Raw genomic sequence first — 13037 nt, forward strand, 5'->3', positions numbered from 1 at the left:
CAACCATCAACTACAACAAAAAAACAACAGCAGCAACAATAATATGGCGAAGTAAAGACTTCGGACGGATAGTATTTGCTGATTTAGACCAGGTTTCCTTGTAAGACATGACTAATATGATCAAATGTACCAACCGGGGCCAACTTGAATCAACCATCAATCATTTTATATAAGACGGCATTGAAACGAGACTCTATCTTAATACAATTAATAATAGAAGAGAAGAAGAATAATTGTACCGTCAACAAAGTTACTACCAGGATTAAAAACGTCTGTTTAGTGTTAATGCTTGCAAACAAATAAACCAGTTATTTTAACAAAACAACTGAAAAGCAAGAATCATCTAAGAAAAGCCGCGAGTCTCGTGAAAGTCCTCCTTTTAGGTGAAAGTTGATTCGGAGCCGCAAGAGGGACACATTTTTCATAGGGAACTCGGAAAGACTGATATGTTGTGTCAAAACAATGTTGCCGACAAGGGGAATAAAGCAAACCTCTTGTCGAAGAGGTGAGTGTTTTAAAAGGTTATTCTAAAGTCCAATCATTCAATTATGTGTCAAAGTTGTTTAATTATTAACAGTCAGTGTTTATTCCCATGGAAATAACACAGTTTGTCTTTGATTAGTAAATGGTCATCGGGTGTATCCCGGTACTGCTAATAATACCAAAAAGGAACTCGGTCGTGTCGTCCGTCAGGAATTTTGGTTTGAGTTTTTTTTTTTTGATAACATGGATAAATCTTTTCATGATAAAACTGATCTATCCGACTGGTGACGCCATTTTGCACCCCATTCATCTTCTGTTTATAAGCTTCAATTTCTTCAGGGCAAAATGGCGGAGTTTTTCATTTCAACAAATGTATCAAGTTTTCCATTCTGTGGAAGTGAACTGGAATTGGAATACTGGACGTTTATTTCCTTACCAGTCTCGGTAAGTAAAACAAACAACATCTCCAATAATTATCAGGAGTTTGATTTCAGTTTACATTCTATGTTTTCGCATACAATAATCGGCCTTAGAGGGTCATAAGGAACTCTTAAAAATGAATGTCGAGGTCTTCATTTGTACACATAAGCTAGGTTCATGTGCCTTTAATCATCCCAGCATTGGAATTGTTTTCAGAATGAATTAGAAATTGTTTTTGAAAAGATTTTTGCGCCGGCGTTTTCGGTGTCATGCCAACTTAGTGATGTTGAAATACAAGGAACAACTCGTTCACATTCGACACTGGATTTTTACTTAATTGATTATGCAATTGAACTAAAGTTACATTCTATTATTTCAGCTATCAATAATAGCAATGTTCTCCCTTCTGGAGGCTAGAGTGAGGCTGTGGCCAGACTGCTGTAATCGGAGACCAGGCATCCCATAGTAAGATTGTTAAAGGAACACGTTGCCTTGGATCGGACGAGTTGGTCAAAACAAAAGCGTTTGTAACCGTTTTTTATAAAATGCATATGGTTGGAAAGATGTTTTAAAAGTAGAATACAATGATCCACACAAGTTTGCCTCGAAATTGCGTGGTTTTCCCTCTACTGTGCGAACTAACATGGTCGGCCATTTATGGGAGTCAAAATTTTGACCCCCATAAATGGCCGACGTGTTAGTCGACAAGGTTAAAGGAAAACCACGCAATTTCGAGGCATGTTTGTGTGGATCATTGTATTCTACTTTTACAACATCTTTCTACCCATATGCATTTTATAAAAAACGGTTACAAACGCTTTTCAAAGACCAACTCGACCGATCCAAGGCAACGTGTTCCTTTAATGTTATTATTAATAAGTGTAAATTTATATCAAATTATGAAACGAAGATACCATGTATATAAGGTGATGAACATTACAGATTAAAGATTGGTGGTTCGCCTAAAAACTGTGTCACCCCAAACGCACCAATATTAGAGTTAAAATAACTACATGAATCACTAAACATGTATCACTTAACTAACATGGATCAGTTAAATGTTCACAGAGAGAATGCCAGTGCAAATATCTTGTCATTTTGTTTGTTGATGCACCTTTTTGTAATTTCTTCTTTGATATAGTCCAGTAAATCTAGTGGATTCTTATGACGATCGTTGGTCTTTCTCAAGCGCCTTTGCTGTAATGTCAACCAGTATCTTACTCCTATTCAGCGGACAGTGGGTCTACAACCCAAATATCGATTATATACCCAATATGCTTAGAGGTAATCAGTTTATCAATACTTGATTTACAATTGTCTTAATCGACTGCGAAGTCAAATGCGCACATAAGTCTTATTGTTTTCTCAAATTACTTTAGGGTTAATCGTCAAAAGTGAATTGTCGCTTATGTTTAAATCAACAGATGCAACTGAGCTCCCACAAAATGATCACAAATGACCCCACAGTCGAGAGGTAGCACTCCTTTCTACCCGAGCTTCAAATAAAGTTTGATAGTATACCTACCAACTCAAACCACATTTTTTAATTTACGTTTTCTATTGTGTTTTTATGTTTTTTTTTATTTTTAAAATATTTGCATGTATTCGGAAGTGTTCGTACACCAACACACCCCAATTTGGTTTGTGGTAACACTATGTGTGTATTTACTTGCTGGGTAGGTTATGTTCTTTTGAGAACTTGTATTGCTTTATACTATACTACACAAATATTGTTTTCTTTCGTATAAAAATTATTATTATTTTATGTTTTAAAATTGTTTTTTGTTCCAGGAACAGTGAGCATCTTCATCGGATTAGCGAATGTCTTATTGATATGTGCCATCTTCTATCCATTGTTAATCTGTCTAAGAACGCAACACAAAGTCATTGGAAATATCGTCGGGTTACTATTCACTACAGCATGGTAAGTGTACATCAGATGAACTTAAATTTATCCAAATCTACATTTAAATCTACATTTATAAAATGACTGATTTGTGTTGATCGTGTTGATTTTTATGATTCACAGGATGACGTATTATCTCATGATAATGTTGTTCTGCCAAAACATCGAAATTGTAAGTTTATTATAATGCTCATTCCCTTCATTCATTTGTTTATTTCCAAAAATCATGAAATTTGTAACTTACTTTGTTGCACAAATAATGGTACTTTTACCATAAAACACTGGAAATTGACACAAAAAAAACTATCGGGTTTTAAACTTATACATGCTTATTTATACATGAAAAGTATTATATTGAATTAAACAATGATTTTCCAATATCTGTACATCCATCCAGCTTGCAGATAGGACGACCATTGCTATAACAGTACCAGTGTTTATTGGTTACATGTTCTTAGAGGTACGTTTCGGCAATGGGCTTTACGAGCAACTAAAAAAGGCAACATGCAAGGTAAAGTCATTTATGTTTACTCCAAATGGTTCCATTTAAAAAATAATTGCTTTTTCTTAATATATTTCTATCGAGTTTTTATTTTCTCACCAAATAATCAAATTCTGTTTTTGTTTGATAAGAGAGACGAACATGGTCATGAAGAAGTTAAAGATGACTTTAAGAAGACACACTACTACGAGAGAGTCAAATATTTACTGACTCCATTCAAAGAAGAGTAAGTTTTATTTGCAGAAAACAAAAATGGTGTTGTCCTTCAATTGTGAAAGTTTTCTTTAAAGAATTCAGCGCGTCAAAAGAATAACATTTGTCTTTATTAAACTGCTTACAAGGCTCTACAATCGACATGTCAATATGCTTTTGTCAACCTCGACTTTGCAAGAAGAAAAAACAATGTGACCATACAACAGAATATTGATAAACACTAATTTGTCTTACCCTTATAATTTTTATATCATATAGTTTCATTTGTTTGCAGGGGAGACGTGAGTTTCTTAGTCCGACTCAGAAGAAAGCTTTACTCTGATGCTCCTGGTAAGTTTCTTAGTACTGCGTCCTGTAATAGTTCCTTTAGCAAGAACATAATATCATACGGAACGTCACTTTTATAAATGTTTGCAAATTTGAAACAACTTTGTAATTGTTGCTCAGGTTTCAGATATTCAGCAAGAGTTATCTGCACAGTGGTACTAGCGACGTTAACTACATACCAGGTACGGACATCCACCAAGGTACAGGGATGTACAACATCGAGTTTTGAACAAAGACATCATGTATTACAATTCTTTGGTAGGCCTATATTATATAACTGCCTATGTCTCTTTGTATTAAATACAAAGAGACATACAAGAACTCATTTATTGGAATGAAACAAAAAGTTTAAGAAAGCAGCTTTTCAGCATAAAATAAAGAGATCTTCATAAATTGTTATCAATAAGAGTAATAACATAATTCAGAGAAACTTGAAGTGGTTGCCTCCTTTTGGTCACTATAGAGCAATGAAGCCTATAAAAAGACATTCATGCCAAAGATGCCAACAAATTTAATAAATATTTATCATTACTTTTTTGAAGTTTGAAACTAATTGATTTCCTCTAGGTTGGTCTTCTATACTTGACGAATTTGTACACCCTTTGGACGTATCCAGCTATTGCACTTGATGATAAAGGAATACTGTATCAATCGTTTGCTGTGTTTAATGCTACAGAGTTCATCATCGAGGCTAGAGAATTCTTCAAAATCGCTGAAGGTTTGTAAACATTAAAGGCAGTGGACACTATTGGTAATTACTCAAAAATAATTATTAGCATAAAACCTCACTTGGTAACGAGTAATGGGGAGAGGTTGATAGTATACAACATTGTGAGAAACGGCTCCCTCTGAAGTGGAGTAGTTTTCGAGAAAGAAGTAATTGTCCACGAATTTGATCACCTCGAGACCTCAAGTTTAGAATTTGAGGTCTCGAAATCAAGCATCTGAAAGCACACAACTTCGTTTGACAAGGGTGTTTTTTCTTTCATTATTATCTCGCAACTTCGACGACCGATTGAGCTCAAATTTTCACAGGTTTGTTATTTTATGTATATGTTGAGATACAGCAAGTGAGAAGACTGGTCTTTGACAATTACCAATAGTGTCCATTGTCTTTAAGTGACAAGATCGATTTGCTTAGTATGAAAAAAAACAATAACAAGTTTAAACCATGCATCAAAATGCCATGTTTGTTGTTACCATGTTCCAATGGCATGGTTCTGTTTGCCGAGGTATTCTGAGTTTATCAAGCTATGTAAAGCACATAATCATGAGACGTGTTATATAAGTGCAATATTCCATGGTAATTAGCGGATATTGTTACCCATTATTCTTCTCTCGGTTACATTCTGGCTAATATGAAACTGCTCTTCTTTTAACAGATACGTTCTGGGCATCTTGTTATTTCGCCATCCCTCTGTCCATACTGTACAATCTACACATGCCGCTATGTTACAGGTATGCCTATAAACAAGCACGTGTATATGGACCAAATCGAGGCTTTGTGATTTAAAAACGACTGTTTTGTGATTTAAACGAACAAATTCATTGCAAAATTATTATTACTCTTGAAGAAATTACTCATCAATTATGAATTGTTAAATGTTATTTCTCTTCTAGAGAACACACCTTAAAGTTGTGGAGAGGAAATCGAGACTTCTGTCCTAAAGAGAAGTTCCATTTACCATCTTTAGTGGTAAGATATTGTGTGACGTTTGTGTTTTGTTTGCCCTTATTTTCCCCCCTCCCCCCCCCCCCCAATTACCAGCAGTTTTCTCGGTGTGACCAATGGAGCATGTTTGATATGAAATTAGTTTGTATAAATTGATTCACTGATGTGAATATTGATGCTTTGATTGATAGGTGGCAAACCTTCGCTTTTCTGGATATGCGATCGGATTTTCAGCATGGGGTGAGTCTACTCCAGTCTGTTATTGGCAAACTAAGTCTCTTTTATCGGCCTCAAATCTTACAGGGGAGGTGAATTCCAGTTCAATTTATAAAAAGTCAGTTCACAAGAGAAAAGATTGTAGAACTGAGTAGGTTTGTCATAACCCAGGTTAATAATGTGAAAATAATAGAGACCGAAAGTGCATTATAAGTCATTTTTGTAGGTGCTTTTAAAGGCATTGGACACTATTGGTAATTGTCACAGACTAGCCTTCACAGTTGGTGTATCTCAACATATGCATAAAATAACTAACCTGTGACAGTTTGAGATCAATCGGTCATCAAAGTTGCGAGATAATAATGAAAGAAGAAAACACCCTTGTCACACGAAGTTATGTGCTTTCAGATGCTTGATTTCGAGACCTCAAGTTCTAAATCTGAGGTCTCGAAATCAAATTCGTGGAAAATAACTTCTTTCCCGAAAACTATGGCACTTCAGAGGGAGCCGTTTCTCACAATGTTTTATACCATCAACCTCTCCACATTACTCGTTACCAAGTAAGGTTTTATGCTAATAATTATTTTGAGTAATTACCAAGTGTCCACTGCCTTTAAGATGCATATAAACTTATACTAATCTCAACACTCTCCCCATCTCTGTGTTCTTTGTTTCAGGTTTTCTCATAACCCAAGTCGTATCCTGGCTCGTACTGTTCTTCGTTGTGTATTTTATAATTTATCAACTTCAGAAAACTGATGAAGAACTAACATGGCTTCTCAAATTTTTCGAGGGATACTGGTAAGCCGTATTATTTGTTGATTTCAATTGATATATTTATATTGGTAAATATCAACATAGCTCGATGAAAGAGACTCTTTAATATCCATCACGGTTTTCGTGGAGAATCATTGTTTTGAAACAAGATGAAATTTAGGATATGATTCAGTCACTTAAAATGTACCAAGTAGGACCTGAGGCATTGTGCTTAATATAACTAAAAGGGTGTTGTTTCTTGTGTCAAGGTGTGGCAGGGGTCTGGTTTTACACATCTTTTGATGACAGTTTTTTTACACTTTTGTTTTAACCTTGACAGCCCCTGTACAACTTGTAACTATTGTGCATGTCTAAAGATTTAAAATAAAAAGATTAAAAAAATAATAAATAAAGTAAAACAAGTTGGGTGTTATTGTTTAACCTCTCTACAAAATAACTTTGTAATTGTGTGGAACTTTGCTCATTTTTAACTTTCATTGGGTTCCCAGGTAATCATTGGGCTACCGTGGTATACACAAACTCATTCCTTTTTTCCTTGTATAGGTTAACGTTCGTAACGGGGATCGTGTTTTACTACGTCCAAGTTGCTCTGGCTCATATTGCTTTCTTACAAAAAGAGAAAGAAGAGAAGGCGTAAAGTCCATTTGAGCCTCAACAATAGGTAATTTTGAACAAATTATTCAAAATTTGTATTAAAAAAAATATTGGAAGAAAAAAGTCGTTTGTGTTCAAAAATATTAACCTTGAACCTTGAACAAATTAATCAGCCTTTCAATAAAATTAATATATAACTACCACGAACAGCCGTATTGTATTCTCATTTACTCTCCTAATTACGTTCTGATTATTTCACCAGACGAATGTTTCATGTTGTAGTTTACGTGACTTTATTTGTGAACGTCATAGTTGGGTTAGTGTCTTGTTTGATGAGGATCGTCAAGGCTGTTATCTTTGGTGTACTCTTCATCGGGAGAATCGATCGATCGACCCTAATGAGAGGCTGGGAGTTATGGGACCCAGGTAAGAATCATCGACCAATTGCGGATACAAGCCTAATTATTTAAAGAGAATGTCACTACAGCAAAGAAGAGATATCGAGTATTCAATTGTTGTTCTTTCATTCCTATTCAGGTTTTAAATCTTACATGGGTTTTCTGGAGCTAGAGGTTGCCCATACACATCCAGTTCTTGTAACATTCTGTCATTTTCTGTGGAAATCAGTCGGGAAGGACATGGCAGAAGAAAAAGCATCTCTTGCGTTTTGGAGAAAAGTACCAACCAAGAAAGGTAGTACTAGTTAACCCTTGTGTATCGCTATTTGTATAAATCAAGTATTAAACCACAAAAGGAAAGTGACTGGGTAACTTTGAATTAATTGGGTTGAACACAAAATTAATTTTGATTTTGTATAAAACCATCAAAACTGTGCTTAGTCTCGTAACTAAATTTATAATTAAAAAGATGCTCCACTAGATACTCCACTTATACAAAACAAAAGCCATAATTTATTGGGGTATTTTAAATTAAACTTTTCTGTGTAATTTCGTCCTCAGATCATGATTTTCCAAAATGAATTTTACACGAGATAATGAAGCTTTTTGTAATAAGCATTAATTTTTAGCCTTCGAGAAAGACTCTGCTAGGGTCGAAACGTCAGGCCATGAACTATTTTTTTGCAAGCATTAATTTGGCTAAACAACCCAACTAATTGCTTTATAGGTTCCGAGGGAAGCATGGCCATTGAGCTAAGAAGAGGGTGCCGTCAAAAGCCTCGCTGGCCCCGTAATAAATGGTTTGTAGCAATCACCTTAATGCGTAATCGTTCCTTAACCATTGCGAGAATGAGAATTGCTCCAGAGTTACTTCAAGTCAAGCAAGATATTGAAAAGGAAAGACGAGCAAAACAGGTATAGGCATAGCCCTTTGTATACCCCTACACCCCATCGAACCAACATCTAAAAACGAACATCTCAAGTTAATATCAAAATAATTGGCGAACAATTTGGGCTAAAGTTTCGTTGCAGGGGCTCATTTTTTTTTTTTTTTATGGCAGGTTCATCAAACTCTGAGAATTAGAAGAAAAACCCCTTTGCGGAAGACTTTTACCAACGTAGAAGATATAAGAACAAGCAGAAGGAGGAAACACACTTAAACCCACACAGACAAACAAGCCATTCATTGCAGCAACAATCGTAATACAAATTGCTAGGGCTATGTGTACAAATAATTATAGATGCACTCCCTTTTAGACTCATAGTTCAATGAGTAGTCCAACGTGTTTTCCCTCTCTAGGTAGCCTACCATTTTAAACTTCGTGAATGGTTATGGTGACTGAACAAAAAATTTTTTTTAAAGGAAACAGATTTTGTATTTAATCATTAATAATAATAGGTCTTATGGTCATTTGTTTTCCCAGACTGGAGCCGTCTCCACAACAGTCATTTCAAATGGATCAAACTCGACACTCGATGCAGAGGGAAGCAAGACTCTTGCTCAAGACGTCAAGGATACAGACAGCATGTCTATCCTTGTTGTGTAAAAGGCTCGCCCTCAGCCTCAACAAAGGGGGTTCATATCCTCGTCCTTCAAGTAAAACTTCCAACAAACCATCATGTTCTGGGAAAAGTCTGTGGGAAAAGTGGCCCAACTGTTACCCCGAAACCAGTATATACATCACAAGATACCAGTAGACCCAGATGGGTTTAAACTATAAAAGAGAGTGCATTTATATGTATTCGAGATGATAACAAACTCTCGTCCACCTTGTGTAATGGCCGAACACAATTTTCAGCGAGTTCTGCAATCGAAACTTGGAAAAAAAGTTTCCGTATGGCGCCACCACTGTTTCATTCAATATTAAATAAAGTACGTAATTTACCTCATTGAGATATCCCTTTTTATCCATGTCGTGTATTAAATTACCTTCTCTTTGAGCCACGAGCCAGCCTTCCCGCCGCATTTGGCATCTTTTAATCTTTATTTCAACTTGTAGCTTTACTAATCAAGCCGATGTAATGACCAACCCATTGGAGCACTCTTTACACAAAGTTGGTGTTGATACAACAGCTTTACATGTCCAGTTCAACTCGATGAATGACGTCATAGTGGCTGACAAGGATATCGTATGTGGAAAGATAGTACTACGGTGCATTATTTGAAAATAAGAGTTCGTTTGAGAGAAGATGCAAAACAAAACTAATCACGGGCTGCTGTGATGGATTGACATGTGTGGAATTCCACGAGGTCAAACGATCACGAATTACTGAATGTTTTATACGGTGATTTTTTAACAATGTTTAACCGCAATGAGGAAACCCACACAAAGAATTGAATTCGAAACAATGCTCCAGTTCGCGCGAGAGCAGTGATCTCGCGAGAGCACTATCTCAGCACGTGGGGCCGATTTAACGACTTGTCCACAAGTCTAAACAATGCTCCGAGTGAACATCTAAAACACCTTTGTGTAAAAAAAATCTGAGGAATTTAAGGTTGCATAATAATTGATTGATGAATGAAGGAATTCTTGTGAAACTAGTGCTATGTGTTCTCCTGACTGTCAGACCATCAGACGTGCACCCAGCACAAGGCAGTCCAAGGCGCTATAAGAAAAGGTAAGACGTCTCGCATATGGTGGTCTCCGATTTTTGAGTTTCTGTCCCATTTCTTAAAATAGCACTTGTGTTTTGGTAAGGGGCGTTAAAGGCAGTGGACACTATTGGTAATTACTCAAAATAATTATTAGCATAAAACCTTTCTTGGTGATGAGTAATGGGGAGAGGTTGATGGTATCAAACATTGTGAGAAACGGCTCCCTCTTAAAGTGCCATAGCTTTCGAGAAAGAAGTAATTTTCCACGAATTTGATTTCGAGACCTCAGATTTAGAACTTGAGGTCTCGAAATCAACCATCTTAACGCACACAACTTCGTGTGACATGTGTGTTTTTCTCTTTCATTATTATCTCGCAAGTTCGATGACCGATTGAGCTCAAATTTTCACAGGTTTGTTATTTTATGCATATGTTGAGATACACCAACTGTGAAGGCTAGTCGTTGACAATTACCAATAGTGTCTACTGTCTTTAAGTTTGCCAGAATCTAAAACGCACGAGGACACCACTCATTACGTTCATTCAGGATTTCTATAAATGCTCAATCAAGTCACTTTCGATGGATTCCCCCTTCGTATCTCGATGCATGGTGCGCCTCTCTTTAGATTGTAATCTTAAAAGTAGAAATTTTTGAAAGAAAATACTGATCTGAGATATTGAACTTTAGTTTTGTTCTCCACTTATCTCAGGAAAAGAACACAACAGTTACTGACTTCATCTTCTTGATCCACGATGTATCTTATGAAGCCAACCTCGATTGTTTTAGTATGGTGTTTGTTCTACTCCCTTCAAGTGAGTAATGGTATACTACAGCATAACCATGTTTTACCCGGTCACTACTACCGACCATTACAGCAACATCACCGGGTAAGAAGAGCTGCCGCCCCAGCACCAAGGACCCCGCTCCGTGACTGTCCATGCAGGTATAGTATCGGAAAAGTTTCCGTATCACGTCACCACTTTTTCAGTTGATATGAAATAATAATATAGTATCTAGTTTACCTCAATGAGATATCCCTTTTTTGTAAAAATTAGTGAAAAGGTGGTGACGTGATACGGAAAGTTATTCAAAAAAGAATTATCAACAGACGTCCTTCCTTTGTTTAAAATGTTGATCTTTCACGTGGACTTTACAACGAATAGGCAATATTATTTGGACAGATTTCCGTATCATACCACCTCTTTTTATTTGTTAAGAAATAAAATAATTGATTTACCTAATGAGATATTCCTTTTTGCTGGTGGCGAGATACACATTTTGCTGTACCCTTACACTACCTTGCCGCAATTTTTTTTAAGAAATCATTATGCTCTTCTGTCTTTGTTCTTTATTCTTAATGCATGTACAGAGAAGTTCACATGGAAATATTATGCACAAAGTGTACTAAAGACGGTCTTGAAAGCTACACTATTGTTTTTTATGAAGCGCTTTAAAGAAATTGTGACTATTATTCCATTTTCTTCCCTTTTAGTTCAAGTCCTTGTTTGAATGGAGCCGAGTGCGTATCTACAAAAGGCGCAATAGTCGGCACGGTGGAATTCAGTTGCACCTGCAGCGGTCAATGGGTTGGTACAACATGTGATAGCTGCCCACCGGGAGGTAAGTCAGAACAAGTTTTAGGTCGAGTTGTCAGAGGTCAATTCAAACTTTAATTTGGAAATTATCTTTCTTTTTTTAGGCCCTATGTGTAAAAAAAAGGGGGGTACAAACGAATTGTTATACAATTGTTAGAGTTTTCCCCGCAAAGCATTTTTTAATTGGAATATTAATTTAATTCTCAAATTCCCGAATGCACCTCACCATAGATTTATTTTTGAGGTGTTGCCTATAGTTGACTAATAGTTGCGTTTTCTTGTTTCCTCCTCCGTAGACCCACTATGCAGCCGTTCCTGCCTAGTACACAGGGATAATGACGTATGTAATGATGGTGGACCGGGATCCATTGATGCAGTATGTGCAATTGGTACCGACTGTGGAGATTGCCCTTCAAGATGCCAATAAACTCATCACTGGGCAGCCATCTTGGATTGTCTTCTATGCAATCACATGTAACCAAACCGAGGCTGGAAGCTCAATTAGTCTGGTACCTTTCCCGTATCTACGAACAACATTAACGAATATATAAGCTTCCTACTACCGTGTTTGTACATAGGAACAAAATTACCACATCTATCTCAAGATAATTCAAGAACAATTTTGTCCCCGCAACTTTGAACTCTTTTCTCTGTTTTCATGAGGTTGATGGGGAAATCATCAACAAGTTAATGATTCCGGAAATTAGGGCTGCAATGACTCACAATAACACAAATTTGTAAAAAAAAATTATAAAGATCAGTGTTAAAGTCCAAGCTCACGATGGCATAATGACCTCAAGCTAAACGGGAAGTATTCTATGCCCAAGTGAGAAGTGGAAGTATTGGTGTTGGCAAATAAATAAAATTATTTATTATAAACACCTCAAAAAACTTGTGACAACTCTCCCTATTTAATTGATGGTGTGTAAGAAAAGTAATCATTTTTCATAGTTGCAGTTTTTTTCTTCTTGGATTACAAGGTTTGAATGCGCCCCCTCCCCCCCCCCCACCCGCTCCGCCCCTCCAACCCCCCCCCACCCACGTCGCCCAGACTCCCATCCCATCTGATGTAGCCTGCGCCCCACCCCAGCAAACAATCAATATAGGTTATTAGCCTCAATTTTAATTATCTAAATATTTTGATTGAACTGGTCACCTAAATAATGACAGTCCAGCGGCATATAGAATTACATTAAAGGAACACGTTGCCTTGGATCGGTCGAGTTGGTCTTTGAAAAGCGTTTGAAACCGTTTTTTATAAAATGCATATGGTTGGAAAGATGTTTTAAAAATAGAATACAATGATCCACACAAACATGCCTCGAAATTGCACATTT

The 13037-nt window shown here is 36.6% G+C and overlaps 1 protein-coding gene and 1 pseudogene across 3 annotated transcripts; both read left to right on the forward strand.

Moving 5' to 3' along the window:
• Positions 1 to 674: 674 nt before the first annotated feature.
• On the forward strand, positions 675 to 9557 carry LOC139942175 (stimulated by retinoic acid gene 6 protein-like; annotated as a pseudogene).
• Positions 9558 to 9757: 200 nt separating this feature from the next.
• On the forward strand, positions 9758 to 12602 carry LOC139942176 (uncharacterized). 3 transcript variants are annotated; one of them, XM_071938925.1, is made up of 4 exons: positions 9758 to 10127; positions 10815 to 11048; positions 11598 to 11725; positions 11997 to 12601. In XM_071938925.1, exons 2-4 carry the CDS (start codon positions 10858 to 10860, stop codon positions 12125 to 12127), a joined length of 450 nt encoding a protein of 149 aa, XP_071795026.1. In that variant the 5' UTR covers positions 9758 to 10127; positions 10815 to 10857; the 3' UTR covers positions 12128 to 12601. The 3 variants fall into 3 exon arrangements, with proteins under 3 accessions (XP_071795026.1, XP_071795027.1, XP_071795028.1); XM_071938926.1 differs by lacking the exon at positions 9758 to 10127 and adding an exon at positions 10180 to 10234 and having other exon boundaries at positions 11997 to 12602; XM_071938927.1 differs by lacking the exon at positions 9758 to 10127 and adding an exon at positions 10416 to 10516 and having other exon boundaries at positions 11997 to 12602.
• Positions 12603 to 13037: the final 435 nt, after the last annotated feature.

The sequence above is a fragment of the Asterias amurensis genome, chromosome 9 (assembly GCF_032118995.1).
Source record: "Asterias amurensis chromosome 9, ASM3211899v1".
NCBI classification, from domain to species: domain Eukaryota; kingdom Metazoa; phylum Echinodermata; class Asteroidea; order Forcipulatida; family Asteriidae; genus Asterias; species Asterias amurensis.